At 41.9% G+C, this 27,278-nt stretch overlaps 1 protein-coding gene across 2 annotated transcripts in view; it reads right to left on the minus strand.

Annotated features, from left to right (window-relative positions):
* Positions 1-27,278, minus strand: part of PPFIA4 (PPFI scaffold protein A4) — a 167,555-nt gene that overhangs the window by 82,563 nt on the left and 57,714 nt on the right. For both annotated transcript variants that reach the window (XM_084853671.1, XM_084853672.1), the window contains exon 2: positions 7,729-8,597. In XM_084853671.1, coding sequence (XP_084709797.1) covers positions 7,729-7,965 — 237 coding nt within the window. In that variant the 5' untranslated portion in view covers positions 7,966-8,597. The remainder of the gene's footprint in view (positions 1-7,728; positions 8,598-27,278) is intronic.

A 27,278-nucleotide genomic window follows, 5' to 3' on the forward strand; every position in this document is an offset into this window, starting at 1 on the left:
CATATTACGCCACTACTTTTTCAGCTGCACTGGCTGCCAGTCCATTTCCAAGCCCGATTCAAAGTGCTGGTGTTAACATTCAAAGCCCTTAACGGCTTGGGGCCAGGTTACCTGAAGGATTGCCTCCTCCCATATGTGCCTGCCCGGACCTTAAGATCATCGTCAGCAGCCCTTCTCCGTGAGCCCCTGCCAAAGGAAGTGAGGCGGGTGGCTACTAGGAGGAAGGCTTTTTCTGCTGTGGCACCCCAGCTCTGGAATGAGCTCCCTAGTAAGGTTCGCCTGGCACCTACATTGTATTCCTTTCGGCACCAGGTGAAGAACTTTTTATTTTCCCAGGCATTTTAGCATTTTAGCTTTCTAAATTTTTAGCTTTGCTGTTTTAAATCTGTATTTTAAACTCCTGCACTGCTGCTAGGTTTTATTGTGGTTGTATTGTTATATTGTGGTTTTAATGTTCTATATATTTTAAATTGTTTTATTGTGTGTTGTTTGGTTTTAATTTTTGTGAACCGCCCAGAGAGCTTCGGCTATTGGATGGTATAGAAATGAAATGAATGAATGAATGAATGAACAAATAAATAAATAAGAATAAATAAAGAAATAAAGAAATAAATAGGACATAGTGGCTACTACGCTTTAGGACAGGGTTATCTCTATGCCCATAAGCTACAGCAGTGCTGCGCCATGCCAGGTATGCTCGATCAACAGAATTACATCTCTACTAATATTGGACCAATACCATAGGAAGCCTCTGTAACCATTAAAAACTATAACTGTTCCTGGTGGTAAATAGCCTAAGAATGTTGGATAACTTCTGAATCAATCCAATATCAGGCTTCTAGGGCCTCTATGTTACCATTTTTACTCAGCTTATGAGTAAAATTATAATAGGGAAGCAAGAAGGATTTGATTAGAGGAAGCTGCCTTAAACAGTCAGACTATTGGTCCACCTAGTTCAGTATTGTCTACATTAACTGGCAGTGGATCACCAGGGTTTTAGACAAAAGTCTTCCCTAGCCCTACCTGCAGAAGCCAGGGATTGAACTTGGGACCTGCTGCAAGTAAAAAATGTGCTCTACTACTGAGCTACAGCCCCATCTTCTTGCAATACAGATAGTCGAGTGCCAAGAATTCACACTTGTAAAAAAATATGTTTTTTTATTTTACAACAGTGACTTCCAAATGCAGCACCAGAAGTAAAACTGTGATATATGAAGAAGCCCCTTCCCACTTCTAACCAGTGCTGCAGAGTTTTCATAACCTCTTCTTTCAATAAAATGAGAGATGTTCATCCTAGTTGATCTACAGTAGGATGAACGTCCCCCATTTTATTGTGCCTGGATTCCTATCAAAAGCTAACAGGGTGGTTGAAGAGGGAAAGGCTATGGCCCTGTGTAGAGAGAGACCAGTCTTTCAGTGGGATGAATAACACAACCCCCACTCAGTTGTCAGTACACCAAGTTAGGTGCTTCTAACTTTACCATGGCTGGCTGGGGAATGCTGGGAGTTGTAGGCCTTTTCTCTGTCTAAACATGCATAGGACTTTGCCCTTAGAGTGTTAGAGAGACAGGAGGCCCACTACAAGCAACATAACCTTGTTTCCTCTTGATTTTGCAGACTCCTAGGATGCTGAAGAATTCCGGTGATGGGTATATTTTATGCCATCATGACACATAGATCATCTGGCCTGGACATTTTCTGTTGTGACTGGCAGCAGCTCTCCAAAGCCTCAAGCAGAGGCCTCCCCTAACCAGCTGAAGATGCTAGGGACTGAACGTTGCACATGGAAAGCATGTGCTCATCATTATGGAGTGATGGGGGAAGGAAGCACGATATAACAAGAGGGCTTGTTGGTCTTTCCTAGCACAACTGAATGCTTCCTTTATCTATACAGCCTTGGGCTGAATATCTCTTAATATCAATGGTTTACAGGAAATCCACAGGGCATCTGCCACCAGCCTAAGGGCTCTGTGTAGCCCAAGAACATTCCTTCCTCTTATAGCGTCCTAAGGAAGCCACCCACTACACTATCACCATTGCCTTGATGAGCTAAAACTGGCCCATAAACCCTGTTTGTAAGCACTAGCAGTGCTGTGGGTGGATTAGCATAAAATCAGCAAAAGGCTCTTTATCCATTATCTGTCAGGGATGGAACACTTTGGGAGGAGTTAAATGGACAAAGGCATGATAAAGTACTTCTTACTGCACTGCAAATGAACAGCTGAGATTCCAGCTGAATGGGTAGGGGTGGGGAGGAAGAGGTGGAGAAAGTGCAAGCATAATGGGAACTTTACATCAGGCAGACAGGCACCAGCTATGCGTCTACCCGAGATTCGAGCACCACCTGCAGGCACTACCACTCCATAACAATGTACCAGAACCTTCATCATCAGGGATTTTCATGACAGTAATCACCTTATAATAGCACAGTGTTTGTGTAAGGATACATGCATTTGTAAACTATCCGTTATAAATTTCTATAGAATAAGTTTATTAGGACAAAGAAACCATAATCTTTTATGGGTTTACATATTTATGCTAAGCAAAAAAACACCCTCTATATTCATAGCAGTTGTTTGCGTGTGCTCTGTGCCTGAACAAACTGCAAATACCTGGTACATTCTTCATATCCTACAGGATTATATGCTAGTTCATAACTTGACACTTGGCTCTCAAACAAAAGGTAGTATCCGTCATTAATGTGTTACCAGCCATCCTGCAATAACCTTCATTATATGTATATACACATTGTTCCCATCCATCAAGCAACACACTGCTGCATCAACCACAGGAAACTTTAGTCAGGAGTAAGCACAGCAGCACACTGCCACGCCAACTCACATAGCTTAACTTGCGTGCAACTTAAGAGCACAAATGAGGGGCAACTCAAAATTAAAAGAGCTACAGAGGCACTCTGCTGTAAGCATACTAATGGTTGTTAGAATTCTTTTTTACAATAACTCTGTATGATTAAAAAGGTGAACAATTATGACTAAACAGTTATTTTCCTTGGATTCTACCCTGGGCCACCTAGACTGTCTCTGGTTCTAGTAAACGGCTACAAGAAAGAGACATAGGACAAAACTCAGTTTCTCATTCTTCATATGGTAGCAGGCCAATTCCTCAAGACTCTAGATTTTCTGCTCCCCTCAGAAGCTTCACAGAACAGCCTGCCAGAGCATTTGGAGGAGGTAATCTCCACAGCAATCACAGTCAGGGGCTCAGTTCCAGCCATTTGTGACCCATGCCTGTGATTCTTGAGGATTTCGAATCCTGCTTGGAGATTCCTGCAGTTATAATAGATAGATGCATTTGGTGTAGTTACTACTGCATGTCTAACAATGGCTAGTTTTTCGCCAGCAAGTGATCAGCTGGGCAAGTTGTACTGAGTACTCCTAAACTGCAAATCTGCTCCTTCAGCACTGTGACTCCCTCCAGAACAGTCAATCCACCTACTCCTAGGGTGACTGGCTCACTCATCATCATCAGCTCCATCCCATCTGGATTAAAGTTTATTCTCCCTTATCTAGCCCAGTATCAACTTCAGACATCTGTTCAGAGAATCCACTGCCACATCTGGGTCAGATGACACCTCACCATAATTTCCTTTACGTTCCCATCCAGAAGTTTCATGTAGTTGTTAAAACTGCAGGGGAGACAAGACTGGACTCCATGGCATCCTGCAAGATAATTCCCATAGAACCAACTGTCAGTCTTCCAGCACTATGTTCCAGCCAGATCAGAACTGGATGTCTAGGGCACTGTGCCAGACAGCCCAGCAAGATTCTATGGTCGAAGTTACTGAAGGTCACTGAGAGGTACTCAAGTCAGAGCAGTGATACCTGAAAAACCTATCTAGAATGCAGAAGTTCCCAAGCAATGTGTTGTAGGCAGCAAATGTGAGATGAATTCCCAAAGCACAACCCAACAGGAGATTGTTTAGCCTTTCCCCAAACAGATACAGGCATCTCAGTTGTAACTGACTATCTATATACACATGCAACAATATTTCCCCTTAAACAAAACAAACCAGACAAGCAACAGTCTGTTCCCTTGGGGACTAGAAGAGGTATCATGGAGCAGAATCACAAAAAGCTCATAATGTAGTGTCCCAATAGAGGAGTGTGGAACTCGGACTACAAGAACCCTATTTGCTGTAGTTACAAGGATTAGGCAATTGCTACATGTACAGGCTGCACATACAGGCTGAATGGCCAATGTATCTGCAGCAGAAAACACACTCATACATTATGGAGTATATTTTCCCCCCACATAACAATTTATCACAGTAGGAAAACTGCATAAAGCAGTCATCAGTTCTAGGATCACAGTATTAAACTCCTTGGGCATGGTTTTCAAGTATGGCCAGCACCAGTTATAATCAGTGGGAAGAGCAAATGATTGTGCTTCTGAAGATCAAACCATGATGTCTATAAGTGAATTAAGAACTTAGTATCAGAGAACACTTTGAAAAAGGTTGCTAAATATGACTCATTGAAGAGTTTGGAAGAAAGCTAATAAATAGCACATTCTGTCATCTTTAGCTAGCTGTTGGATGAGTCTATTTTATTTCTTTTAAAACAATTATAACCCCACCTTTCCTCCTGGGAGCTCAAGGAGGCTAACAAAATATAAATATAACAATTTAAAACATCCTTACAATTTAAAACAAAAAAGCACTAAACATTAAAACACAAAACCAGCAGAAGACAAAAGTACAACAGCAGTCAAATATTTAAAGTATTCAAGAAAACCCAGAGATTAAAACAGCATGTTAACATTATATATTAAATGCCTTCCTAAAAGGAAGGTTTTCACCAGCTTCTGGAAGGTCATTAATGGGGGCTACATGTAAACCAGACTTGGTAGCCAGGCCCTACTGTGTGGCACATATTAATATTCCTACAAACTGGCGGAGCTGAACTGTCAGGAGATGATAATGAGGAATCTTGTCAGTTAAGTCTTTATTAGAGGAATGAAGGCACAGGCTATCACATAACTGACCTCAACATAAAATTTACTAACTTGCACAATTAACATGAATGCCCTCAACAACAGACAACATAACAAGAGGAATTTTTGCACAGCGATTAACCAACAGTTACGAATACTCCTCATTTTCAGAAATGCGTTAAGTTGCCCTGATAAGGTAGTACAGGAAAACAAATGGGGAAGATCCCCATCACCTTGTGCTTTTAAACACCAGATTCCATGATGATTTTGAACTTTTGAATATCTTATACTGCAAATAGAAAATGCCTGTTATAAACCTCCTTGGAAATTGGAGGCTGGTATAAAAATATTTTGAATACATCTATATGGAAAGGAAAGGACACTGAATAAAGATAATGATAGCACCTCTTTAAGATGAGCTCTGTATTTTGGGAGACTCTCAGTACAAAGAATGAGGATGCAAAGCTGGTAACATTAATGAAGAACATAATCCTACTGGTTAGACACTAATGGGACCTCCATCTATCCTAAGCCCTGCTGGCAAGAACTTGGTGGGGCGGGAGGAACAACAGAGGCCGTTTCCTCTACCAGTCCTCCTAAAGAGCATTTAGAGTTCGGTGGGCCTCTGAGCCTGTCTAATTCAACTAACTTGCTGGGGGTGGGAGTGGAGAGGCTTGTGAATCTGGCAGATCCACAGCAGTCCTTTGCTCACCCTACCCACCACATGATCCCTCCTTCTCTGTCCTCCTCCTGAGGTCAGAGCTCAGACCTCAGGAGAGAAGCTGCTGAGCACCTTTCTGCAGTAGCTGTGTGAAGGTTTGAGGCCTACAGAGGCAAAGGGGGAAAAGGTCATGCTTAGAGGCCTGGAGTTTTCATTTTGGAGAGGGTAACCCTGAAAGGAATAGTTTCATTGCTCCGGTTAAGTGTCAGTTTCATTTCTTCTCTTATGTTTCATCAGGGTTGACGCAGTGCTTTTGGTTTTGAGGGAGGAGGGTATATAAAGAGAGCAAGGGTACTAGTAAGCGCAGAGACAGCCAGAGCCTGAAGCAAGAGCACAGTCAGAAGACCAGAGCAGGAAGAAGCAGCCTAAAGGAGTCTAAGGACAGCTAGGGTAAAGGAACTTGCATTTTGCAACTTTTATTTTCTTTTAAGGCCTTTTGTATCACTCAGCTCTATTGTGTAAATATCTTTAGTTGTAATTTGTTTGCTTTAAATATACTAGTAAAACTGTTATGATTAAACCCTGTGTTTAGAGTGTCAGTCACCCCAAATCTACAGCCTAAACCCCACGTTACTGGGAAGGGGAAGTTTTAAAGAAGGAAGGTGGGACTCTTAAGGAGGCAAGAGATCCTAAAGGCATTGCTCAGGGGGTCCAGGTCATAACGGGAACCTTGACAAACTGGGTAGGGGGTGGGGGGGGGAGAACCACAAATGGATCTCCTCCTCCAAGGTCAGTGCTTTGTCTCCAGCCTCAAAGGAGAAAATCTGCAGCATCCTATTGGACTCTAAGATGCTGTCTAGGGGCCATAGGATTACTCTCTAAAGGCAGTTTTCCCCCCTAACATATTTATCAATTACTCTTCATTTTAAAATTCCAAAAGTTCTTTGTTTTATGACGTTGTTCCACTGAGGCAGAGATCAAGAGAAGCACAGGAAGTGAAAGCCCTATTTAGTAAAAGGCAATCATTAGACCTGCAAGCTTTAGTTATGTAGTTATTAACAACATATTCCAGTAATAAGTATTGTCTGCCTCCTATTAGTTTAACTAGTTTAGCTTGTTCTGCTTAACAAAGAAAAGGTAACCTGTAATGGCAGACCAGACCATGTATTTGTGGCTTCATACTGACAGCATTTCAAATTCAGCTCTCTAAAAGCTACCTGGCATAGATTCTGGCAAAAAAGCTCTTCTGTAAAAGCAATTAAGTTGCTTACTTGCTGGTATTGCCCTAGATACAAGACATCTAAATCATACACACCCACACTTTTGTGTCCTTTAGACATTAAACCATAGGAGGTGATTATCTGAAGATTCATCCTACAAAACTTCTGTGATATTTAAAAGCCTATAACAAAATGGGCATACCCATTTGCATTGGTTTCTCTCAGAAAATCAAGGTACCCTGATTCTTTGAGAAAGACCCAAACAATTGCTTCTGCCAATGTGGCTTGAGGCGTTTCAAGAGTTACAGGAGTGCCATGGGATAAACCCACAAAAAATCACTTCCCATAGTACTCCTGTAATGTTTAAAAGGTACCTCTGTTCCCATCTACAGTGCACATTTGGAAGGGAATACCTGGACAGATAACATTTGGGAAACAGCATTACTATCAAGAGACCATTTAAAGTTTGGATTATTCCTCCATTTCAAAAATTAAGAGTCCTATTCAGAGGTTTTAAAAATAAGCAATTCTGCTTATTGTGTACATCTCAAGGTTTCTAGACACAGGTAATCATCCTCCAATATAGGGGGTGAGAAGTTATTCTTCCTGAAAAAGTCAACACTAATTTAGAAACAAATTAGAATAGGTGACAACACTACATCCCCATCAGGCGCTCTTGGTGACAAGTAAGAGACAGTGCATTCTCCATTAAATCTATGCCAAGGTGACCTCAGCCACAGCAGCTTGATGTCTTATTACCTTGGGTTAGGGAGTAAGAACGCTATTTCCTCCAACTTAAATCCCACCATACCAACACCTGGTCCATGACTATTCCTGCTGTTGTTGCCCTCATATCCTTTAGCTGCCAAAAAGCCTGCATATTTATATTCTTACCTGAGGTAGAGCAGAGTTCAGTTGCCTCTGCAACTGGTCTCGCTCATGCAAGGTCTCCTGTAGCCGGCCCTGAGTCACAGACAAAGTCTCACGTGTTTCCCGAAGCGTCTCTAGTAGCTTGTCTCTCTCATCGAGCATGTTCACCATCAGCTGTTCAAAGTTGGCATCAGAATCAGAGCCTGGCTGTGACCCCAAAGGGTCACTCTCACTGATGGTAGGCATTACTTCACACATCATGGCAATACTTGGCAAATGCCCTGTGTTGCAGAAAGCTCAGGAGTTGGCAGGGAATTCCTCCTCAGGATGCCTCTTAAGGTTGTACAAACAGAAAGCTTAGGTCACATGGTTATTGTAGACCACTGCAGGTTGTGGCAACTGTCAAATGCAGGCTGCTTGGTAAGGTCCGTAAACCCTCCATTTCCCTCTGCAAACAGCTGAAGCTTACATTAGACTTAGAAAAGAGCATCACAGCATTATTAACATCAAATACATAAAGTAATTGAGACCAGCAAGGTCTCTGAATTGAACTGACAGTGTGATCCTGTGAGGGTCATTGCAAGCACCTTTGACAAATATTCCTTAGATCCCTCCCATGATGAGCACCAGCCATGGCATAGAACTCTTATGTTGTTCAAAAAAAATACATGGTCTCCTTTCAGCACACACACACCCTTGCTGTCTTGAGAGATTCAGCGGTATTAGGAACGATGTGAAACATTCGACTTTTCTTGATATTGTTACTAAAATGTCAGCTTCGGCAGATCACCCAATGGCATATGAAGTCTACAGTAGCACTGGAACAGACTGGTCACTCTCCAAGCAAGGTTATGCTTTTGCCAAAGACTCATCTTTCATTCTGGATCCAGGATCTGTTGGGAAAGAACATATTACACATTAGAATGGTTTCTACCTACTGCTTTGCAAATTTCTCTCTCTCTCAAGAACTTAGAACAGTATATAGTCTTTGAGCCATGGGGTAATTCATAAGGGGAGGGTGCTTTTACAGAGAATTCTGAACCACAGGTTTCTATTAGTTTGTTTACCATCTATTCCCTATTGCCACCCTTAATTTAGATATGATATTTCTATCCATAGAAATAGATGCCATGAACCATTTCCCCTCAGTTCAAAAGTTTAATCTTGCTTAAGGTTACTTTTCCCACAGTTCATTTTGCTTTGTCACTTTTATAATGTTAAGTCTCAAATTAAGTGTCATCTCAAGTTAGCATTACTCCACTATATTACTATAGCAGAATATTAGTTTATTTTTGTATCAGTTATTCCTGTTTGCTAATCTCTGTTATTGGATTTCTTGCATGCTCAGATAATGGCCACAATCTATATATTTTAACAGCACAGCTACTGATGAGGTTGGAAGCTGAAACATTTAGCTTAAGTATCTTTATTGAATACTCTGTTGTTAGTCTTTCTGTCTTTCTGAACACATAGGCTAAGGCAACCCAGAAGCTAGGTAGAGCAACTCAGAAAGCCCTACTGTGAATTTCTGCCAGCTGGGCCACATATATTAGCACAATACACAACAGGGGCTTCTCTGGATGATTATATATGGTAGCAGGCTTTTAGATATCCTTGTCTTAGTTGTTCAGGGCATTTAAGATGCTTCAGGTCCACTTCGGGGGGAGGGCAAAGCACACCCATTTATATCTGTATGTGCATGTGAATTAGGCAGATTTATGACATTTCTAACTTTGATTTAATAATTCCTTACTCAAGCATTGCTACAAGAGATCAATGAACTGCTTTAGCACCAAACAAGTCAGTCATCAAGTCAGGAATTAGTTGTCTGTTAAAGTCTACACACACACACACACACACAGTTACAATGACAATCTAGCCATAAATCTGATGAAAACTACACTCAAGGGGAAAATTTACCACACTGTAAAAGTCACTGAAGCAGTTTTGCTACTAACACATGAAGATATATGCCAAGCATTTCTGGAAAAAGGCTCTTCAGTATCATTTTGCCTGAAAAGAGGATATCAGATGCCACCAGCAGAAGACAATAATACACATTCACGAGAAAACCAGCCTGCAATTAAATAGTATGTAAATATAGCTTCAAAAGCCCAGCTGTACCGAAGGAGATGCTACTGAATGCTAGAACTGCAAGAACACCCTACTCAACTCAAGTTCTTCTGGTCAGTCCCAAAATATAGAATATTTGACATCGTAGCATCACACCACAGCATTCCTGTGAGGACCAAGGTCACCAGGCTACAATGACTAACATTTCTGTTGAAGTACAGAAAACATTGGCTAGGAAAGGGGCAATATGTGTTATCAAGCAGAGGAACCACAGCTACTTATATGGAACAGTGTTCTCCAAGTGTCTATTGTGCAGTCAGCTGCCCAGCAGGCCATATGCTAACGCAAGATATAAATATGAAAAACAAAAGAAACAAATCACAAATTTGGGAATGTACACATGATGTTGTTTTATTTATTTACAATATTTACACACTCCACATCTAAACACATTCTGGAGCGGTGAACAATAAAAGATAAAAGTAAAAGACCATATTAATAAAACACTGAATATCAATAAAAACCACAGCTGGTCAATCAAGGAAGGCTTCTTGAAATAAAGATGTTTTCAGCAGGTGCCAAAAACAACACAAGGTTGGTGCCTGCCTGACATCCAGAGACAGGGAGTTCCACAGAAAGGGAGCCACCACACAGAAGGCTCTTCTTTGGGTGGACTCCAGTCAGGCAACAGGTCCTTGTGGAAGCACCAGAAGCATCCCATCTGATGACCTCAGTGACCAGGCAAATTGATAAGGGAGAAGGTGGTCTCCCAAGTGTCCTGGTCCCAAGTTGTTTAGGGCTTTATACACTAATAGCAAAACCTTAAATCTGGCCCAGTAACAAATAGGCAGCCAGTGCAGTTCCCTCAGCAAAGGAGTTGTCATAAGCTGCCCCTTTTCAGCATACAACAGCCAAGCTGCTGCATTCCGCACTACTAGCTCCAGCTGCCAGACCAGCCTTGAGGGCAGCTCCACATAGAGCACACTGCAGTAATCCAGTCTTGATTTATTTATTTATTTATTTATTTATTTATTTATTTCTATACCGCCCAATAGCCGAAGCTCTCTGGGCGGTTCACAAAAACTAAAACCTTGATGTTACTAGTGCTTATACCACTGCGGCCAAGCTATCCCTGTCCAGGAGAAGGCTGTAGCTGGTGAACCACTCAAAGTTGGTAAAAGGCACTCCAAGCCACCATGGCCACTTGGGACTCCAGCAACAGTGGTGGATCTAGGAGTACCCCCAGATGATCAACCTGATCTTTCAAAGGGAGTGCAGCTCCACCAAGAACAGGCAATCAGCCTATCTCCCAGACTCAGGAACTGCTCACCCACAGGTCTTCCGTCTTGCAGGATTCAGCTTCAGTTTATTGGCCCTCATACAGCCCATCACTGAGTCTAGGCACTGATCCAGGACTTGCATAGCCTCACCTGATTCATCTGAATGCCTGAATATTGGCAGTTTCTAGAGCTTTGTCAGAAGCCAACTTGCTCACAAGCCCAGGACTCTAGCAGACAGTCCAGCACCGATATACATGCGCCAAAGAGGCAAGCAGATTTGCACTCATTTCTTTCCACCCATCCTAAAGACTAGACTAAGGAAGGAAAGTGGGCAGGATGTATAGCTGCAACATAGACATTCATAACAGTTTCACCAGTCGTGGATCAGCCTTCCACTTCTAAGTTAATTGCTCAGTGGGGGGTAATAGCCAGACCTCAGAAGCAGCATGGACTCTGCCTTCTCACTCACTAAAGAGGTGTGGAATGGAAGACAGCATTTCAGTCTGTTTGGCCACCATGTTTTCCAAAGGAGTGGCCAAATAACACTGGTTAGTTTTTAAGTGCTCTACCCAAAAAGGAAGTAGAAACAACTGCTGTTACTCAGGTCCCTTGGGGAGGGGGTTCAGATGTTGGAGACAGAGGGCCTATAAGGGAGCCATGGAATAGAATGGGAGTAAAACTTTGGTTCACAAGCAGGCCTGTCTTTTCTTGAGGGTAGAAAGTTTTTGCTGCCTGGAGTCTGACATGCAGACAGTTATTCTGACAAAGCTGTGGTCAAGCCCATGGAACAATGGACCACCAAGATTTGTTGCTTCCTGTGACTAGCAGTTCCATGAGTCCAGAGTGTTCCCCTGTATCCTGATAAAACCTAGGATAACATCAGCTGCCTAAAACAATGGAAAATTGTATTTGCAGGTTTCTGCACACCCAACATGTCATTCCCCAGGCCAGAACCAAATTTCTAGTTAGCAATGGAAAAGAAAAAAGGCCAATCAGAAGGCGGGAAAGTTTAAGGGAGTCAGTGGATCAAAAAGTGACTGCAGAGGGACTTCTTTCATTTGTTTTATTGAATTTCTTATTTTTGTATAGCTTCAGTTTTTGCTAACAGATTTTTGCTTGCTTGAGGCCATTTGGGCCATAGTTTGCATGTTTGCCTTCTTATTTTGAAGGTCTTATTTTGAAGGAAAAATTCTTATTTTGACCATGTCCTTCATTCAGTTTTTAGGATGCTGCTGGCATTCTTTTCTGAGCTAACCTTTTCAGGCTAGATGCCTAGCTCCTGAGCAACTTGGTTCAGTTTTTCCTCACTATTTTATTTTATTCACTACTCTTTTCCATTTTAAAATATTTTCTCCACTTCCTACCTGGATTAATTTTCCAATCTGGACTTTGTTGAGTCCTACACCGTACATGGATTCCTGCATTGAGCAGGGGGTTGGATTCGATGGTCTTATAAGCCTCTTCCAACCCCACTATTCTATGATTCTATGACCCTGGGAGAGGTCTCCTCTAGTCTTCCTCTGGGTTCAGAGGAGCTTGTTCCTCAGGTCTCTGCTTGAGATAGTATATTTTTGCTATATTTTTCTCCCCCCCCCTGTTTTCCCTGAAGGTTTGGACTACACTGCTATATAGCTGGAAGCTTTAAGCATTGTATTTAACTAATCTGGACTGGTGGGAATTTGTGGAGCTAACTATTCAAACTACCAAAGCTTTTGTATGCCATAGCATTTTCATCTGATGCTCTAATATAGTTTTCTAATGTTGCTTTTTGATAGGTCTTAGCAAAAGTTAAACTGTAGTTTACTTTGCCTGGTGTAATCTTTGCATGGAAAATGTCACATGGTTACAATTGTATTTTCTCTATAATGATTACATATTTCACCTTTTACTTCTGCATGTGATGTTCTTTTGCATTTACTCTTTTCTACAAATCATGTATATCTTAATATTTCCTGTGTGGCATGTTTTTTGTTTTAAAAGTTGAAGGGCATTTACTGTTTTCCTGCTTAAGTTTTAAGCTATATTTTCAAGTACACTGAACTTTTAAAAAGCCTTAAGTCAACTCTGGTTTCACTCTTTTGCCCTCTGGGGCAAAATCATAACCTAATTTTCAACTGCATCCCTATTAAACCAAATCATTAAAAAGGCACCATACTTCTCGTAGAATTCATCTTGCTTTAGGGAAAGCCTGCCTAGTCTTTCCTGGGACCCATTTACACAGGGTATTTACTCTGGTGCTACTGCGCCTCACAGATTATCGTGGCACCTGACATTCCCCCCTCCCTGCAGCAACTGCATGTTTTCATGCTGTAAAACCTGCATTTTTGCAAAGACATTTTGTGACGGATTTCCCCATCACGTTGGCTTCAGAGCAATTTGGGAGTCTGTGACCTCAACTAGTGCTCCTACCTTTGGCGCCAGCTGGGAGGTGAGGCACTGATTAGAGGAGGGAAAAGTTGCATCATATCCAGAGGAAAGGACCTGTGCATGTTCGTGCTTTGTTTTTCCCCAAATGAGCCTTAAAATCAGCAGGTTGCTATGGGATGACTTTTGTTCTTTTGAAATCTCCACTTCTGCTCTGAAAACAGCCTGCTAAACATATATATTCAGAAGTAATTCCCATTGACTTCCACTGCACTTACTCAGCATGGAGCTGAGAGAGGGGTGGGGAAGCCTGTTGTTTTAAATCTGTGATTTTTCCAGAGGCGCAGACCTTCACATAAGTTTAATGACTTTAAAAGGTGGCCATGCTTTCAAAGGTTTCATCCCTTCACAGCTACAAAGGTGTGGAGGTGAGGGGGGGGCCTTTGGAGAAGAGGGGTGGATATAGAACCATCTCCCTTCTCACAAGCCAGAGGAGAACTCAGGGCTGCACTCCCTCAGACTGCTTGCCTTGAAGTCAGCATGTTGCTTTGGGTTGACTTCCACGGCATTTACTCAGCACCGAGCTGAGAGAGGGGTGGCTTTTTCCCCAGAGGAGCGCACCTTTGTATAATGTTAATGACTTTAACGTGCTTCCCCCCACCCCAAATGAGCCTTGAAGTTAGCACATGCCTTTGGGATGACTTTTGTTCTTTTGAAATTTCTACTTAGAATCACAGAATAGTAGGGTTGGAAGGGGCCTACAAGGCCATCGAGTCCAACCCCCTGCTCAATGCAGGAATCCAAGTCAGAGCATCCCCGACAGATGGCTGTCCAGCCTCGTCTTGAACGCCTCCAGTGTGGGAGAGCCCACCACCTCCCTAGGGAATTTGTGCCATTGTCGTATTGCTCTAACAGTCAGGAAGTTTCTCCTGATGTTCAGCCGGAATCTGGCTTCCTGTCACTTGAGCCCATTATTCCATGTCCTGCACTCTGGGATGATCAAGAAGAGATCCTGGCCTTCCTCTCTGTGACAACCTTTCAAGTACTTGAACAGCGCTATCATATCTCCCCTCAGTCTTCTCTTCTCAAGGCTAAACATGCCCAGTTCTTTCAGTCTCTCTTCATAGGGCTTTGTTTCCAGTCCCCTGATCATCTTTGTTGCCCTCCTCTGAATCCTCTCCAGTTTGTCTGCATCCTTCTTAAAGTGTGGTGCCCAGAACTGGACACAGTACTCCAGATGAGGCCTAACCAGTGCTGAGTAGAGGGGAACTAGTACTTCCCGGGATTTGGAAGCTATGCTTCTATGAATGCAGCCCCAAATGGCATTTGCCTTTTTTGCAGCCACATCACATTGTTGGCTCATATTCAGCTTGTGATCGACAACAATTCCAAGATCCTTCTCGCTTGATACTTCTGCCCTGAAAACAGCCCGCTAAACATGATTTCCACTGGACTTACTCAGCTTGGAGCTGAGGTTTTCTTTAGGAAGCTTATTGATGCTGTGAGACTCTGCCCACATATGCCCGAACTAATGCCATTTCTCATGCAGTCTGCCATGCAAAAGGCAGACTTTTCTTTTCTTTTGTATATGCCACTTTAATTGGCTGCATGTGCCATGAGCAAATACGAATTTATGAAAATGTGGTTTTAAGTGAATCATGTTGGAAACCGTCTCCGTGTAGATGGGCCCCTGATAATTAGTTGCAAGCAATCAAAATTCTTTAGAATTAACAGGCATATTTACATGAGCAATACCTCCTGTTTCATTCTCGGCCAAGTGAGCCACTCATTAACTGAGTGAGCCACACATTAACAGTAGCTTAAAGTGGCATCCTCACAAAGACTGAGCACTATATGATGGCCCTTCCTGTAATCTCCATGCATGAACCCTCCATCTAAGAGGATGGTGTTGCAATTTGTGGTGCAATATTATGAAATTTGGCACAATGCAGATGGGCTTTTTCACTTATCAGACTATAGGCAATATCTGTGACAAAAAACTACACAGTTATGGGTACTGCCAAAAGTATTTTCAGCCTTACCAACTTGGATAAAGTGGTCCAAGCATACACAACATTCAGAGCATTTCTCTAATGACCTTATAGGCATTTCAGTTATGAGCTACACATCTTGTAACCACCAAGAGATGAAAATCAAGAAGCTGACTTCATTTTATTATCTTCGTATGAATCCCACATTCAGAATGTGGAATTAGGAGCATAACAGACCAAGAATGCAAACCTCAAGACTTGTCATGCTGTCCTGGAATAGCAACCAGAGCCAGCTTGCATTTTTGGGTACTTAGGACACAGCAGGCCTTTTGCTTTATGTAAAGCTCCAACACCAAAGGACAAGAACAGAGCACTTATGAAGTGCCATAAACTCAACAGTTTCAAAGGTGCTGGTGAAAATAACACACACGCGCACACATTTCCATAAGTGGTTTCCTCTCTTGCTGTTCAACACTGGAGAAATTGACATTCTAGCACATTATGAGTTGGAACACACTGAGGATGAAAGAAGAGAAAGTCATGACAATGTCAGATGACTTGTAGTGGATCTAGCACAGTCTTCCCCAATCAGGTGCCTTCTAGATGTTTTGAACTAAAATTCCCAGCATTCCTGACCATTGGCTATGCTGTTTGATGGGAGCTGAAGTCCAAAACATCTGGAGGGTACCAGGTTTGGGAGGCTGATCTAGCATGTCCAAGTGCATGTGGTCTGCTTTCTAGCTGTGTGAGCAACTGAAGCAGAATCAATTATCAATTATTTCTAGCTGTGTGAGCAACTGGAGTAGAATCAATTATCAGGCATTTCCCTCAACTCCAATATGCTACACAAAAAGGTTCTCACAAGCTTGCCAGGTTCCCCAGAATAAGCTTTTATCCAAGAACAACGCTTAGAATAGCTGTAACACAAGGCTATAAGGTTGCGACCGCATTTGGAGATCCTATATAATACTTTCAATTGGCACAGCATACCCAATGCCATTCTTCACTTAAGCACTTATGTCAACAATCCAGCAATGAAAAGTATTAATGAAAGTGCTCAATAAGAGATTATGATCTACCATGAAAACAGAAACCCAAGATTTTCTTCTGATTGTCTGCTCTGTACTTCACAGCTTGCATGAAAGTATAAAAGAGCTGTGAAAAGAAACAAATAGACTTAGGCAGGCCTAATTGATCATCTAGGCATCCACCCAGACCTATAAAGGGAAGAACCTATCTATTGGCATAAATGGCTCCTCTCATTATTATTTTAACACTTTTCTATTACTATAACATAGTACATTTCACTATAGATTTATATTCATAAATATATAATATGAAACTAATCAAGCCAATACCATTTAAAATAATACAGAGGAACAACTGTGTTAACAATTAATTTTGGACCATCATCTTCATAATATCAACCATTGCCATATATTTTAATACTTTATAAAATTGCTAAATAAATTCAAAACATAATAGCAGCCATCTATTGTTCTCTTTCATTACAATTGCAGTAATCTCACAAGGCAATGCTATGCATGTCTACTCAGATGTAAACCTCATTGAGTTCAGTGGGGCTTACTCCCACGTAAATGTGCATAAGATTGCAGCCTAAATGAACTATAATGATTAATCATGCCATATTTTAGTCATCCACTGTTTTACGGAAGGTGTTTCACTGTCTTGCCATTATGGGAATATGAGAATTCTGTCCATTGTTAATGAATTCCAAGTTAGTTTATAAAGTTCAGTTCATACCATCTCTTAAATAACTGAACATTACTTTTGGATTTAGAGAACTGTACCCCAGCATTAAAATTATTACATATTTAATTTTTCCCCAAGACATGATTATCATTGGACATGCTCTCTGAGCGTGAGGAGCTCCAGTGACGAAGCGTCTCAGCCCCAGTGACAAAGCGTCAGCAAACAAGTGAGTTAAGCAACAGAGCAAGGAAGCCAGAGCAGTGAACTCTCCCCTCCTTACTCCATACTCACAGTAAGTAATTGTAAATAAATAATTATAAATATTTTCCCTACCTTCTTGTAGTAAACAACTAAGTTTTCCAGAAACAGTTACAGAGGTAGAAAGCCAGCACTGGGGAGGGGGCCAGTGTATTGCACTGAGTGCCACATGTACGACTATCTACCTGCGGGATGGAAGTCGTGGGTGTGTGCTCAGTGTAATGAGCTCCTGACTCTCAGGGAACAAGTGCGTTCCCTTGAGCCAAGGTTGCTGACCTGGAGAAGCTAAGAGAGGCAGAGAGGTTGGTGGATGAGACCTTCAGGGACCTGTTAGCTGTGTCCCACTCCCAGGGTGACAGCTCCTCTGCTGTCATGGAGAATGCAGGTCTTGGGGAAGGAGGGTGTCATTCTGAGGATGAGGGAAATTATCCCTTAGAAGGGATCCATTCCTCAGAAGGCGAACAAATATATTTTTGCAATGAGGATGTGACTCTGGGGGGAGGAGGGCTTGTGGTAGTGGGATACTTGATCATTAGACACATAGGCAGCTGGGTTTGTGATGGGCGTGTAGACCGCATGGTGAATTGCCTGCCTGGTACGAAGGTTGCCGATATCACGTGCCATCTAGATAGCCTAGTAGATAGTGCTGGGGTGGAGTCAGTGGTCGTGGTCCATGTGGGTACCAACAATGTGGGGAAATGTAGTCGTGAGGTCCTAGAAGCCAAATTTAGGTTGCTAGGTAGGAGGTTGAAATCCAGGACCACCAAAGTGGCTTTCTCGGAAATGCTACCTGTTCCACATGCAGGGCCAGTCCGACAGGCGAAGCTGAGTAGTCTCAATGTGTGAATGAGATGGTGGTGCTGGGAGGAGGGATTCAGATTTGTTAGGCACTGGGGAATGTTTTGGGACAAGCCAGGCCTGTACAAGAGGGACAGGCTCCACTTGAACTAAAGTGGAACCAGACTGCTGGCGCTAAACATAAAAAGGGTGGCAGAGCAGCTTTTAAACTAAACCTGGGGGAAAGCCAACAGGAGCTGGGAAGCATCCGATTTGGGTTAAATCATCCCAAAGGGATGAAGATGAAAATGTTTTTGATTGCCCTAATGTAGAAGGGGAGGAAATAGGCCAAGAGCACATGGTAGAACATAATAGCCAATCAAAGGGGCCAATATCCCATAGCAAAAGTTGCATATGCCGGAGGCATCTGGGGAAGGATACCACATACAGGTGTTTCTATGCAAATGCTAGAAGCCTCCATGCCAAAATGGGAGAGTTGGAGTGCTTGATTTTAAAGGAACACCTGGATATAGCGAGCATTACAGAAACCCAGTGGAACGGAGAGAACCAGTGGAATATGGTCATCTCTGGATATCAACTCTATAGGAAGGACAGGGAAGGGCATACTGGGGGAGGTGTTGCCCTGTACATCAAAGAGGGCATAGTGTCAAGCAGACTAGAACACCTAAAAGGGATAGGCTCTTCCACAGAAGCTCTGTGGGTGACAATACCAGGCTCCAAAACTAATTTAGTGCTAGGAACATGCTATCATCCCCCAGACCAGAATGCTCAGAGTGACCTTGAGATGGAAAACAAAATCAGGGAGGCCTCCAAACAAGGAAGTGTTATAATAATGGGCGACTTCAATTACCCTCACATTAATTGGATAAATACATGTTCCAGCCACAAGAAAGAGGTTAAATTTCTACATGCCCTAAATGATTATGCCCTAGAACAGTTGGTCATGGAACCGACCAGAGGGGAGGTGACCTTGGATTTAATCCTAAATAGCGCCGCCCAGGACCTAGTACGAGATGTAAACGTTGTTGAACCAACTGAATAGTGATCACAGTGCTATCAGATGTAATATATATTTAAATGGAAAATTTCCCAGGAAGTCTAACACAGTCACAACTGACTTCAAAAGAGGAAACTCCTCTAAAATGAGGGAACTGGTGAAACAGAAGCTAAAAGGGGGAGTCAAAAGGATTAAATCACTTCAAATGCTTGGGGATTACTCAAAACCACAATAATAGAAGCCCAACTAAAATGCATACCACAGGTTAGGAAAGATAGCACCAAGTCCAAGAGGTCGCCAGCATGGTTAACGAGCAGTATTAAGGGAACTATTAGAGAAAAGACAGCTTCCTTCAGAAAATGGAAGTCTTGCCCAAGTGAGGAAAACAAAAGGGCACACAAGATTGCACAAAGGCGACGCAAGCAGACAATAAGAGATGCAAAAAAGCATTTTGAAGAGCATATCGCTAACAAACTCAAGGCCAACAATAAAGAATGCTGGACTAGATGGACCCTTGATCTGATCCAGCATGGCTCTTCTTATGTTCTTATGACATGTCCACAAAATATGATCAAAAATATCACCACTTTACAGACATCTCCAAAACGCGTTGCAGACATCGACAATTAGCATCGCTTTGCACACATCTCCAAGACATTTGAGTTCTACAGATGTCATGTAATTGTGATGGCATCAGATATCAACGATATACTATTTTGTAATTATTTTCCTTAACATCAAGACAAGGAGATAGTACTGGACCTCTAGTCAGTATAAATTACTAAATCTCATCAGATACTGACTGATCAATCCCATTTACTTTTCAGTCCATTACCATATGTCTTGTTGCATAATATAGCAGGATTATTGTCATGACCCCCAGCCCTTAGGCCTTCCAGTGTGCAGGAGAGGATGAGGACAAGGCACAGGCTACTTCCTCAGGCATAGGTCAGTGCCTTATTCAGGCCCTCCCAAGCCCTGCCATCTTCCTCTGGCTCAGAGGTTGACCCCCTGGCAGCCACCTCCCCCGCCTTGCAGAAGCCTCAGGCTACAAAATCAAGACCCTTTAACAATTCAGTCAGCTTCTCCAGGAAGGGCAGAGCTGACCACATCCTGGTCTTGTCAGCTTACATAAGGTTTCAGTTGGTTTTAGCCATCTGCTGAGACAATATTCGCCTATTGTCCAAGTAGGCAAGAGTTCTAGCCAGCAGGATCCACTTGGAGCTATCCAAGTTCCTACTTTCTTCCTGCCTTGATCTTGCTAACAGCTTCTCTGTGAGCCTCAAGGGACAACAGAGCAGGACAATTTATCTTTTGCTGTTCGTAATTCCTGCATTTCTACTTTTTGTTATATAACTTGATAGTTTTAAATATTGATACCAATGTAGGGATGGGTTTCCCCTTCATGGATCACTGCCTTGTTGTGGCGAAGGGGCTTGCGTAACTCAGTGAAGCCATAAGCTATGCCGTGCAGGGCCACCCGAGACGGACAGGTCATGGTGGAGAGTTCTGACAAAATGTGGTCCACTGGAGAAGGAAATGGCAACCCACTCCAGTATTCTTGCCAAGAAAACCCCATGGAACGTATCACAAGGCTAAAAGAGATGATGCTGGAAGATGAGCCCCTCAGGTCGGAAGGTGTCCAATATACTACTGGGGAAGAGCAGAGGGAATTTCCAAGTAGCGCCAGATAGAGGGAAACGGCTGGGCCAAAGCCGAAAGGACACTCAACTGTGGATGTGTCTGGTGGTGAAAAGAAAATCCGATGCTGTAAAGAACAATATTGTTTAGGAACCTGGAATGTCAGATCAATGAATCAAGGTAAGCTGGAGCTGGTCAAACATGAGATGGCAAATTTGAACATCGACATCTTGGGAATCAGCAAACTAAAATGGACAGGCATGGGCAAATTTAATTCTACTACTGTGGGCAAGAATCCCTTAGAAGAAATGGAATAGCACTCATAGTCAACAAAAGGGTGGGAAAAGCAGTACTGGGGTACAATCTTAAAAACGATAGAATGATCTCAGTACGAATCCAAGGCAAACCATTCAACATCACAGTAATTCAAGTCTATGCCCCAACCACTGAGGCCAAAGAAGTTGAGGCTGAGCGGTTCTATGAAGACCTACAACACCTTCTAGAACTAATACCAAAAAAAATGTCCTTTTTATCATAGGGGATTGGAATGCTAAAGTAGGAAGTCAAGAAATCACCGGGATAACAGGCAAGCATGGCCTTGGTGTACAAAATGAAGCAGGTCAAATGCTAATAGAGTTTTGCCAAGAGAACACACTGATCATAGCAAACGCTCTTTTCCAACAGCACAAGAGGCGACTCTACACATGGACATCACCAGATGGTCAATATCGAAATCAGATTGATTATGTCCTTTGCAGCCAAAGATGGAGAAGCTCTATACAGTCAGTAAAAAAAAGAGCTGGAACTGACTGTGGCTCAGATCATGAGCTTCTTATCGCAAAATTTAGGCTTAAATGGAAGAATGTAGGGAAAACCACTAAACCATTCAGGTATGACCTAAATCATATCACTTATGAATATACAGTGGAGGTGAGAAATAGATTTAAGGGATTAGACTTGATAGAGTCCCTGAGGAACTATGGACGGAGGTCCGTAACATTGTGCAGGAGGCAGCAACGAAATCCATCCCAAAGAAAAAGAAATGCAAGTAAGCAAAGTGGCTGTCTGAGGAGGCTTTACAAGTAGCTGAGGAAAGAAGGCAAGCAAAAAGCAAGGGAGAAAGGGGAAGATATATCGAACTGAGTGCAGAGTTCCAGCAAATAGTAAGGAGAGACAAGAAGGCCTTCTTAAATGAACAATGCAAAGAAATCGAGGAAAACGATAAAATGGGAAAGACTAGAGATCTTTTCAAGAAAATCGGAGATCTCAAGGGAACGTTTTGTGCAAAGACGGGCATGACGGACAAAGAAGGCAGGGACCTAACAGAAGTAGATGAGATTAAGAAGAGGTGGGAAGAATACACAGAAGAACTATACAGGAAAGATCTTAATGTCCCTGATAGCCATGATGGTGCTGTCACTGAACTTGAGCCGGATATCCTAGAGAGTGAAGTCAAGTGGGCCTTAGGAAGCATTACTAACAACAAAGCTAGCGGAGATGACAATATTCTAGCTGAGCTATTTAAAATCCTAAAAGATGATGCTGTTCAAGTGCTGCACTCAATATGCCAACAAATTTGGAACACTCAACAGTGGCCACAAGACTGGAAAAGGTCAGTTTACATTCCAATTCCAAAGAAGGGCAATGCCAAAGAGTGTTCAAACTACCGTACAATTGCGCTCATTTCACATGCCAGTAAGGTTATGCTCAAAATCCTACAAGCTAGGCTTCAGCAGCATGTGAACCGAGAATTACCGGAAGTACAGGCTGGGTTTCGAAGAGGTAGAGGAACTAGAGATCAAATCGCCAACATTCACTGCATCATGGAGAAAGCAAGAGAATTCCAGAAAAACGTCTATTTCTGCTTCATTGACTACGCTAAAGCCTTTGATTGTGTGGATCACAACAAACTGTGGCAAATTCTGAAAGAGATGGGAGTACCAGACCACCTTACCTGTCTCCTGAGAAACCTGTACGAGGGACAAGAAGCAACAGTAAGAACAGGACATGGAACAACCGACTGGTTCAAAATTGGGAAAGGAGTACGACAAGGCTGCATATTGTCACCCTGCTTATTTAATTTATATGCAGAGTACATCATGAGAAACGCCGGGTTGGATGAATCACAGGTCAGAATTAAGATTGCCGGGAGAATTATCAACAACCTCAAAGACGCAGACAATACCACCCTAATGGCAGAAAGCAAAGAGTATCTAAAGAGCCTCTTGTTGAGGGTGAAAGTGGAGAGTGCAAAAGCTGGTTTGAAACTCAACATTAAAAAAACGAAGATCATGCCACCTGTCCTCATCACTTCCTGGCATATAGAAGGGGAAGAAATGGAAGCAGTGACAGATTTTACTTTCTTGGGCTCCAAGATCACCGCAGACGGTGTCTGTAGCCATGAAATTAAAAGACACTTGCTCCTTGGGAGGAAAGCTATGGCAAACCTAGACAGCATAGTAAGAAGCAGAGACATCACCTTGCCGACAAAGGTCCATCTAATCAAAGCTATTGTTTTCCCAGTAGCAATGTATGGCTGTGAGAGCTGGACTATACGGAAGGCTGAGCGCCGAAGAATTGATGCTTTGTGGTGCTGGAGAAGACTCTTACGAGTCCCCTGGACTGCAAGGAGGTCAGATCAGTCCATCCTAAAGGAAATCAACCCTGACTGCTCATTGGAAGGACAGATACTGAAGCTGAAGCTCAAATATTTTGGCCACCTAATGCGAAGAGAAAACTCTCTGGAAAAGACCCTGATGCTGGGAAAGACTGAAGGCAAAAGGAGAAGGGGACGGCAGAGGATGAGATGGCTAGACAGCATCACCGATGCAATGTATATGAACTTGAGCACACTCCGGGAGAGAGCGGAGGACAGGAAGGCCTGGCGTGCTATGGTCCATGGGGTCACGAAGAGTCGGACATGACTTAACGACTGAACAACAACAACAACAACAACGATGGGTTATTTATTTATTTTTCAACTGTTCCTACTATATTCAAGCATACTCCATCCTTTATGATGTCCTTAAATCTTATAACACTATACTTCTTTCAATTTTCAGTGACAAGTGCACAAAGCATTCCCCAGAAAGGAAAGGAAGTAAGCAGGGCAGGGCAGTTGGAGGCTGGACCACAGCTGCTTTCCAGCTGGCCTGCCTAAACTGAAATGAAAGAAAAAATCTGATTGGTAAGCTTGGGGGAATGGGAAGGGCAGTGGGGAACAACCTGGGGGAAAGGCAGTTAGGAAAGGCAACGAGGTGAGTGGGGGAGAGGGCTGGGAAAGGTTTGAGAAAGCCAATCCGGAGCTATCACAGGGGGGAAACCAGGATAGGGAGGAATGTGATGGATGCATGGTGTGCATGTGTGTGTACACACATGTGTGCAAGGCAGAGAAAATATTTAGGAATGATCCAGACACTTACAAAAAAGCCAGTGTGTGTTGGGGGGATAGTGATCCTGAGAAAGAATGATCAAGAATATGAGTGAATGTTGGCGGTGTGACTGTGAATTTGGGGGAATATGATTTGGGAGTAATCTTACTATTTGGATGGAAATATATTTGGGGGAAATAATTTAGAAGAATTTATTTAGAGGTGACTTTGGAAAACTGGCTTCTCCTTCTGTGAAATAGGTAATTTGTTGGAGCAGAAAACTGTGGGTTCAAAGGTGTTTGTTTGTTGTCATCTTCTAGCCCCGACAGTTTATCTTTCCATAAGGTTGATATTTTGTTGCAGCAGTAAATTTTGTGACTGTCAATAACACATGGTAGCCATTTTGTGATGATGACTATATACTTCCTCAAAAATCCAAATCTACCAACAAGCTCAGAAAGGTTGGAGACCCCTGCACGAAGCCATTTAACTAACAATTTCAGGCAAACAACACAGTAGTCATAAAATCTCCACCATCATAGGGTTTTTATATCATTGCCATTGCTACCCTTGGCTTTTTTTCTTTCCATATAAAATCCATTAACACTGTGCCAGCTCAAGTTCTTCATTTAATATTAATATATTAACATTTTCTATTATATATAGCAATCTTTGGTTCACATTCATCTTTAAAACTGAAATTCTTCTAATCCTAACCATGATATGCATAATAGCTCCCATGCATTTAAATCTTTTAATCATAGCTATTAATGTTGGAAAGTCAGACAAAAACCAATTCCTGATGTTATGATCAAGATATATTCCTTTTCTGATCAACATATATATCTGTTCTGTTTGTTGCTTCATTTTTGTCCAAATTGATATACATAAGATTAATTTTATAACATCTATTTTGTAGCCAGAAATTTTGCCAAATAGATCCATACATCTAAACACGTGATGGCATAGGTTAGCTAAAGTTAAAGGTATGTCATTCACATATAAAACCATTTCATATTTATATCATTCTATTATCATACCAAAAATTATTTTATTAGAGCTAATCATTATTGCTAAGAATTCAATAAATATAGCAAACAGTAATAATGAAAGTGGGCAATTCTGTCTGGTTTCTTACTGAAGATAAGTTAGATCTACATCCATTAATTACTAATTATGTTACTGACTTTTCATATTGCTTTTATATTTTGTACCAATATGACTCATTCCAAATTCCTTCAGTACTCCGAACAGAAATTTCCTCTCAACTCAATCAAATGCTTTTTCTACATCAAAACATGTGAACACCTGCATAGATTGATTATCACATTGATTTAATAAATGCATCAACCTTCTAGTATTATCCGTTAATATTCTCCCACAAATAATGACCCTGGTTTGATCATCATTGATATAATTCAAAATAGTTTTAATCTTCTAGCATATAATACTTTATCTAGTATTTTTATCATCCTGATTAAATAAGGAAATTGGTCTATATGATGATGTTAGTGTGGGATTTTTGTCTTTTTATGAATTACAAATTAGCTTCATCCCATCTATTAATTAAAATAGAACATTCACAGCAGTACAGTAGCTCAGTCAATGGTACTAATAACTATGAAATAAAAGTTTTTTACAGTCATCAGGTCATCTACCACTTACTGTAACTTCTAAAGAGAATGATGCATTTAACATTTCTCTATCCACATTTGCAATTTTAGATATATTCAGCTTCTGCAAAATGTCATCTATTAACTCTGTATCGGAATTTCTGTTTTATATATACATTACATACCTTCAAAATACCAACAATTTAATCTTCTGAATGGGATGTTACATGTTCCATATAAATTGCTAGGAATATTATTCCTTTTAAAAAATAACCTATATAACTATTAGATGGAATGATAGCAAATGTATAAACTGCTAACTCTGTGATCTGAAATCCAGAAGTGCCATTGGCATCAATGAAGCTATTAATTTGGGCTCCATCAAAGCCAAACTAGATGAAACACCACTCATGCAATTGCTAATTGCATGAATGGCTTTTTAAAAGGAGAAAGAGGCACAAAGGGGTGTAATCCAGAGTTGAGACCCCAAAATTGGGGATGGGGTGGGGGTTAACTCTTTGTCCCACAGTGTGGTCCCAATCTAGATCAGTCAGCCACATCTGCTATTTGCATTGGAAGAGAAGCTTCCACCGGTGTGAATGGGAGCTTTTATTCCGATGCAAATATTAGGTCCAGATTGGGACTACAACAGGGGGCAAATGATTAAAGCTCCCCTACTCCCAAGCTTGAGCCCCAGTCCAGACCAGGGGGTTCACAGCTGCTAATAACATTAATGGCATCTCATCTAGTGTGGCCCTCAGTGGCTCCTACACTACACTATTCCTTTGTACAGGTGCTGTGCAAACGTACCTTCAGAACTCAGTATGAATTTTCTCTCCACCCTCACCTGAAAAGAGTGCAAACTCTAGAAAATACTTCAGTCTGTTAATAAGCTGTAGCATAATTTTCTATGAGATAATAATTTTCTGTATGAGAGAGCTTTTCAATAATGGGAAGGGCAACAGCAGCTGGTATGTTGTGTCCAATGTTCTCCAGTACAGAAGAGTCCACATGGAGACAGACAAGAAGACAATGCTAGCCTGATGGGTACTTCTCATCTGAGCTATCACTTTTTCTGAAGGAAGAACAATAGCATAGGATGATATCAGTAGTAATGGAAAGAGCAGATGGACTCAGTTGTACAGCAAGAAAGGAGGGAAAGAATAGCTCAGATCATTTTGCATCCAGACCACTTTGAATTCTTCAGCAAACCCATGTTCTTTAGTCTCCCAACAATGGTGCAGCCAGCTAAGCAATAGCAAAATTAAACCACACAATGCATGCCTCCCCAGCACTGCCTCAAAACTGAGGGCTTATCATTCCATGGTGCCAGAATGGATACTCAAGAGCACAGCCACTTGCATGAGCCAAAGCATATCCATATAACCAATTTGTACTTAAGTCAGTAAAAAATTACAATTGGAGGATGTTTAAGGACACATATCAGTACAAAGGCAGAACCTGAGGGTTTCCAG

Source organism: Heloderma suspectum, chromosome 4 (assembly GCF_057233095.1).
Source record: "Heloderma suspectum isolate Gila_16-S chromosome 4, 16-S_ref, whole genome shotgun sequence".
Lineage (NCBI taxonomy): Eukaryota > Metazoa > Chordata > Lepidosauria > Squamata > Helodermatidae > Heloderma > Heloderma suspectum.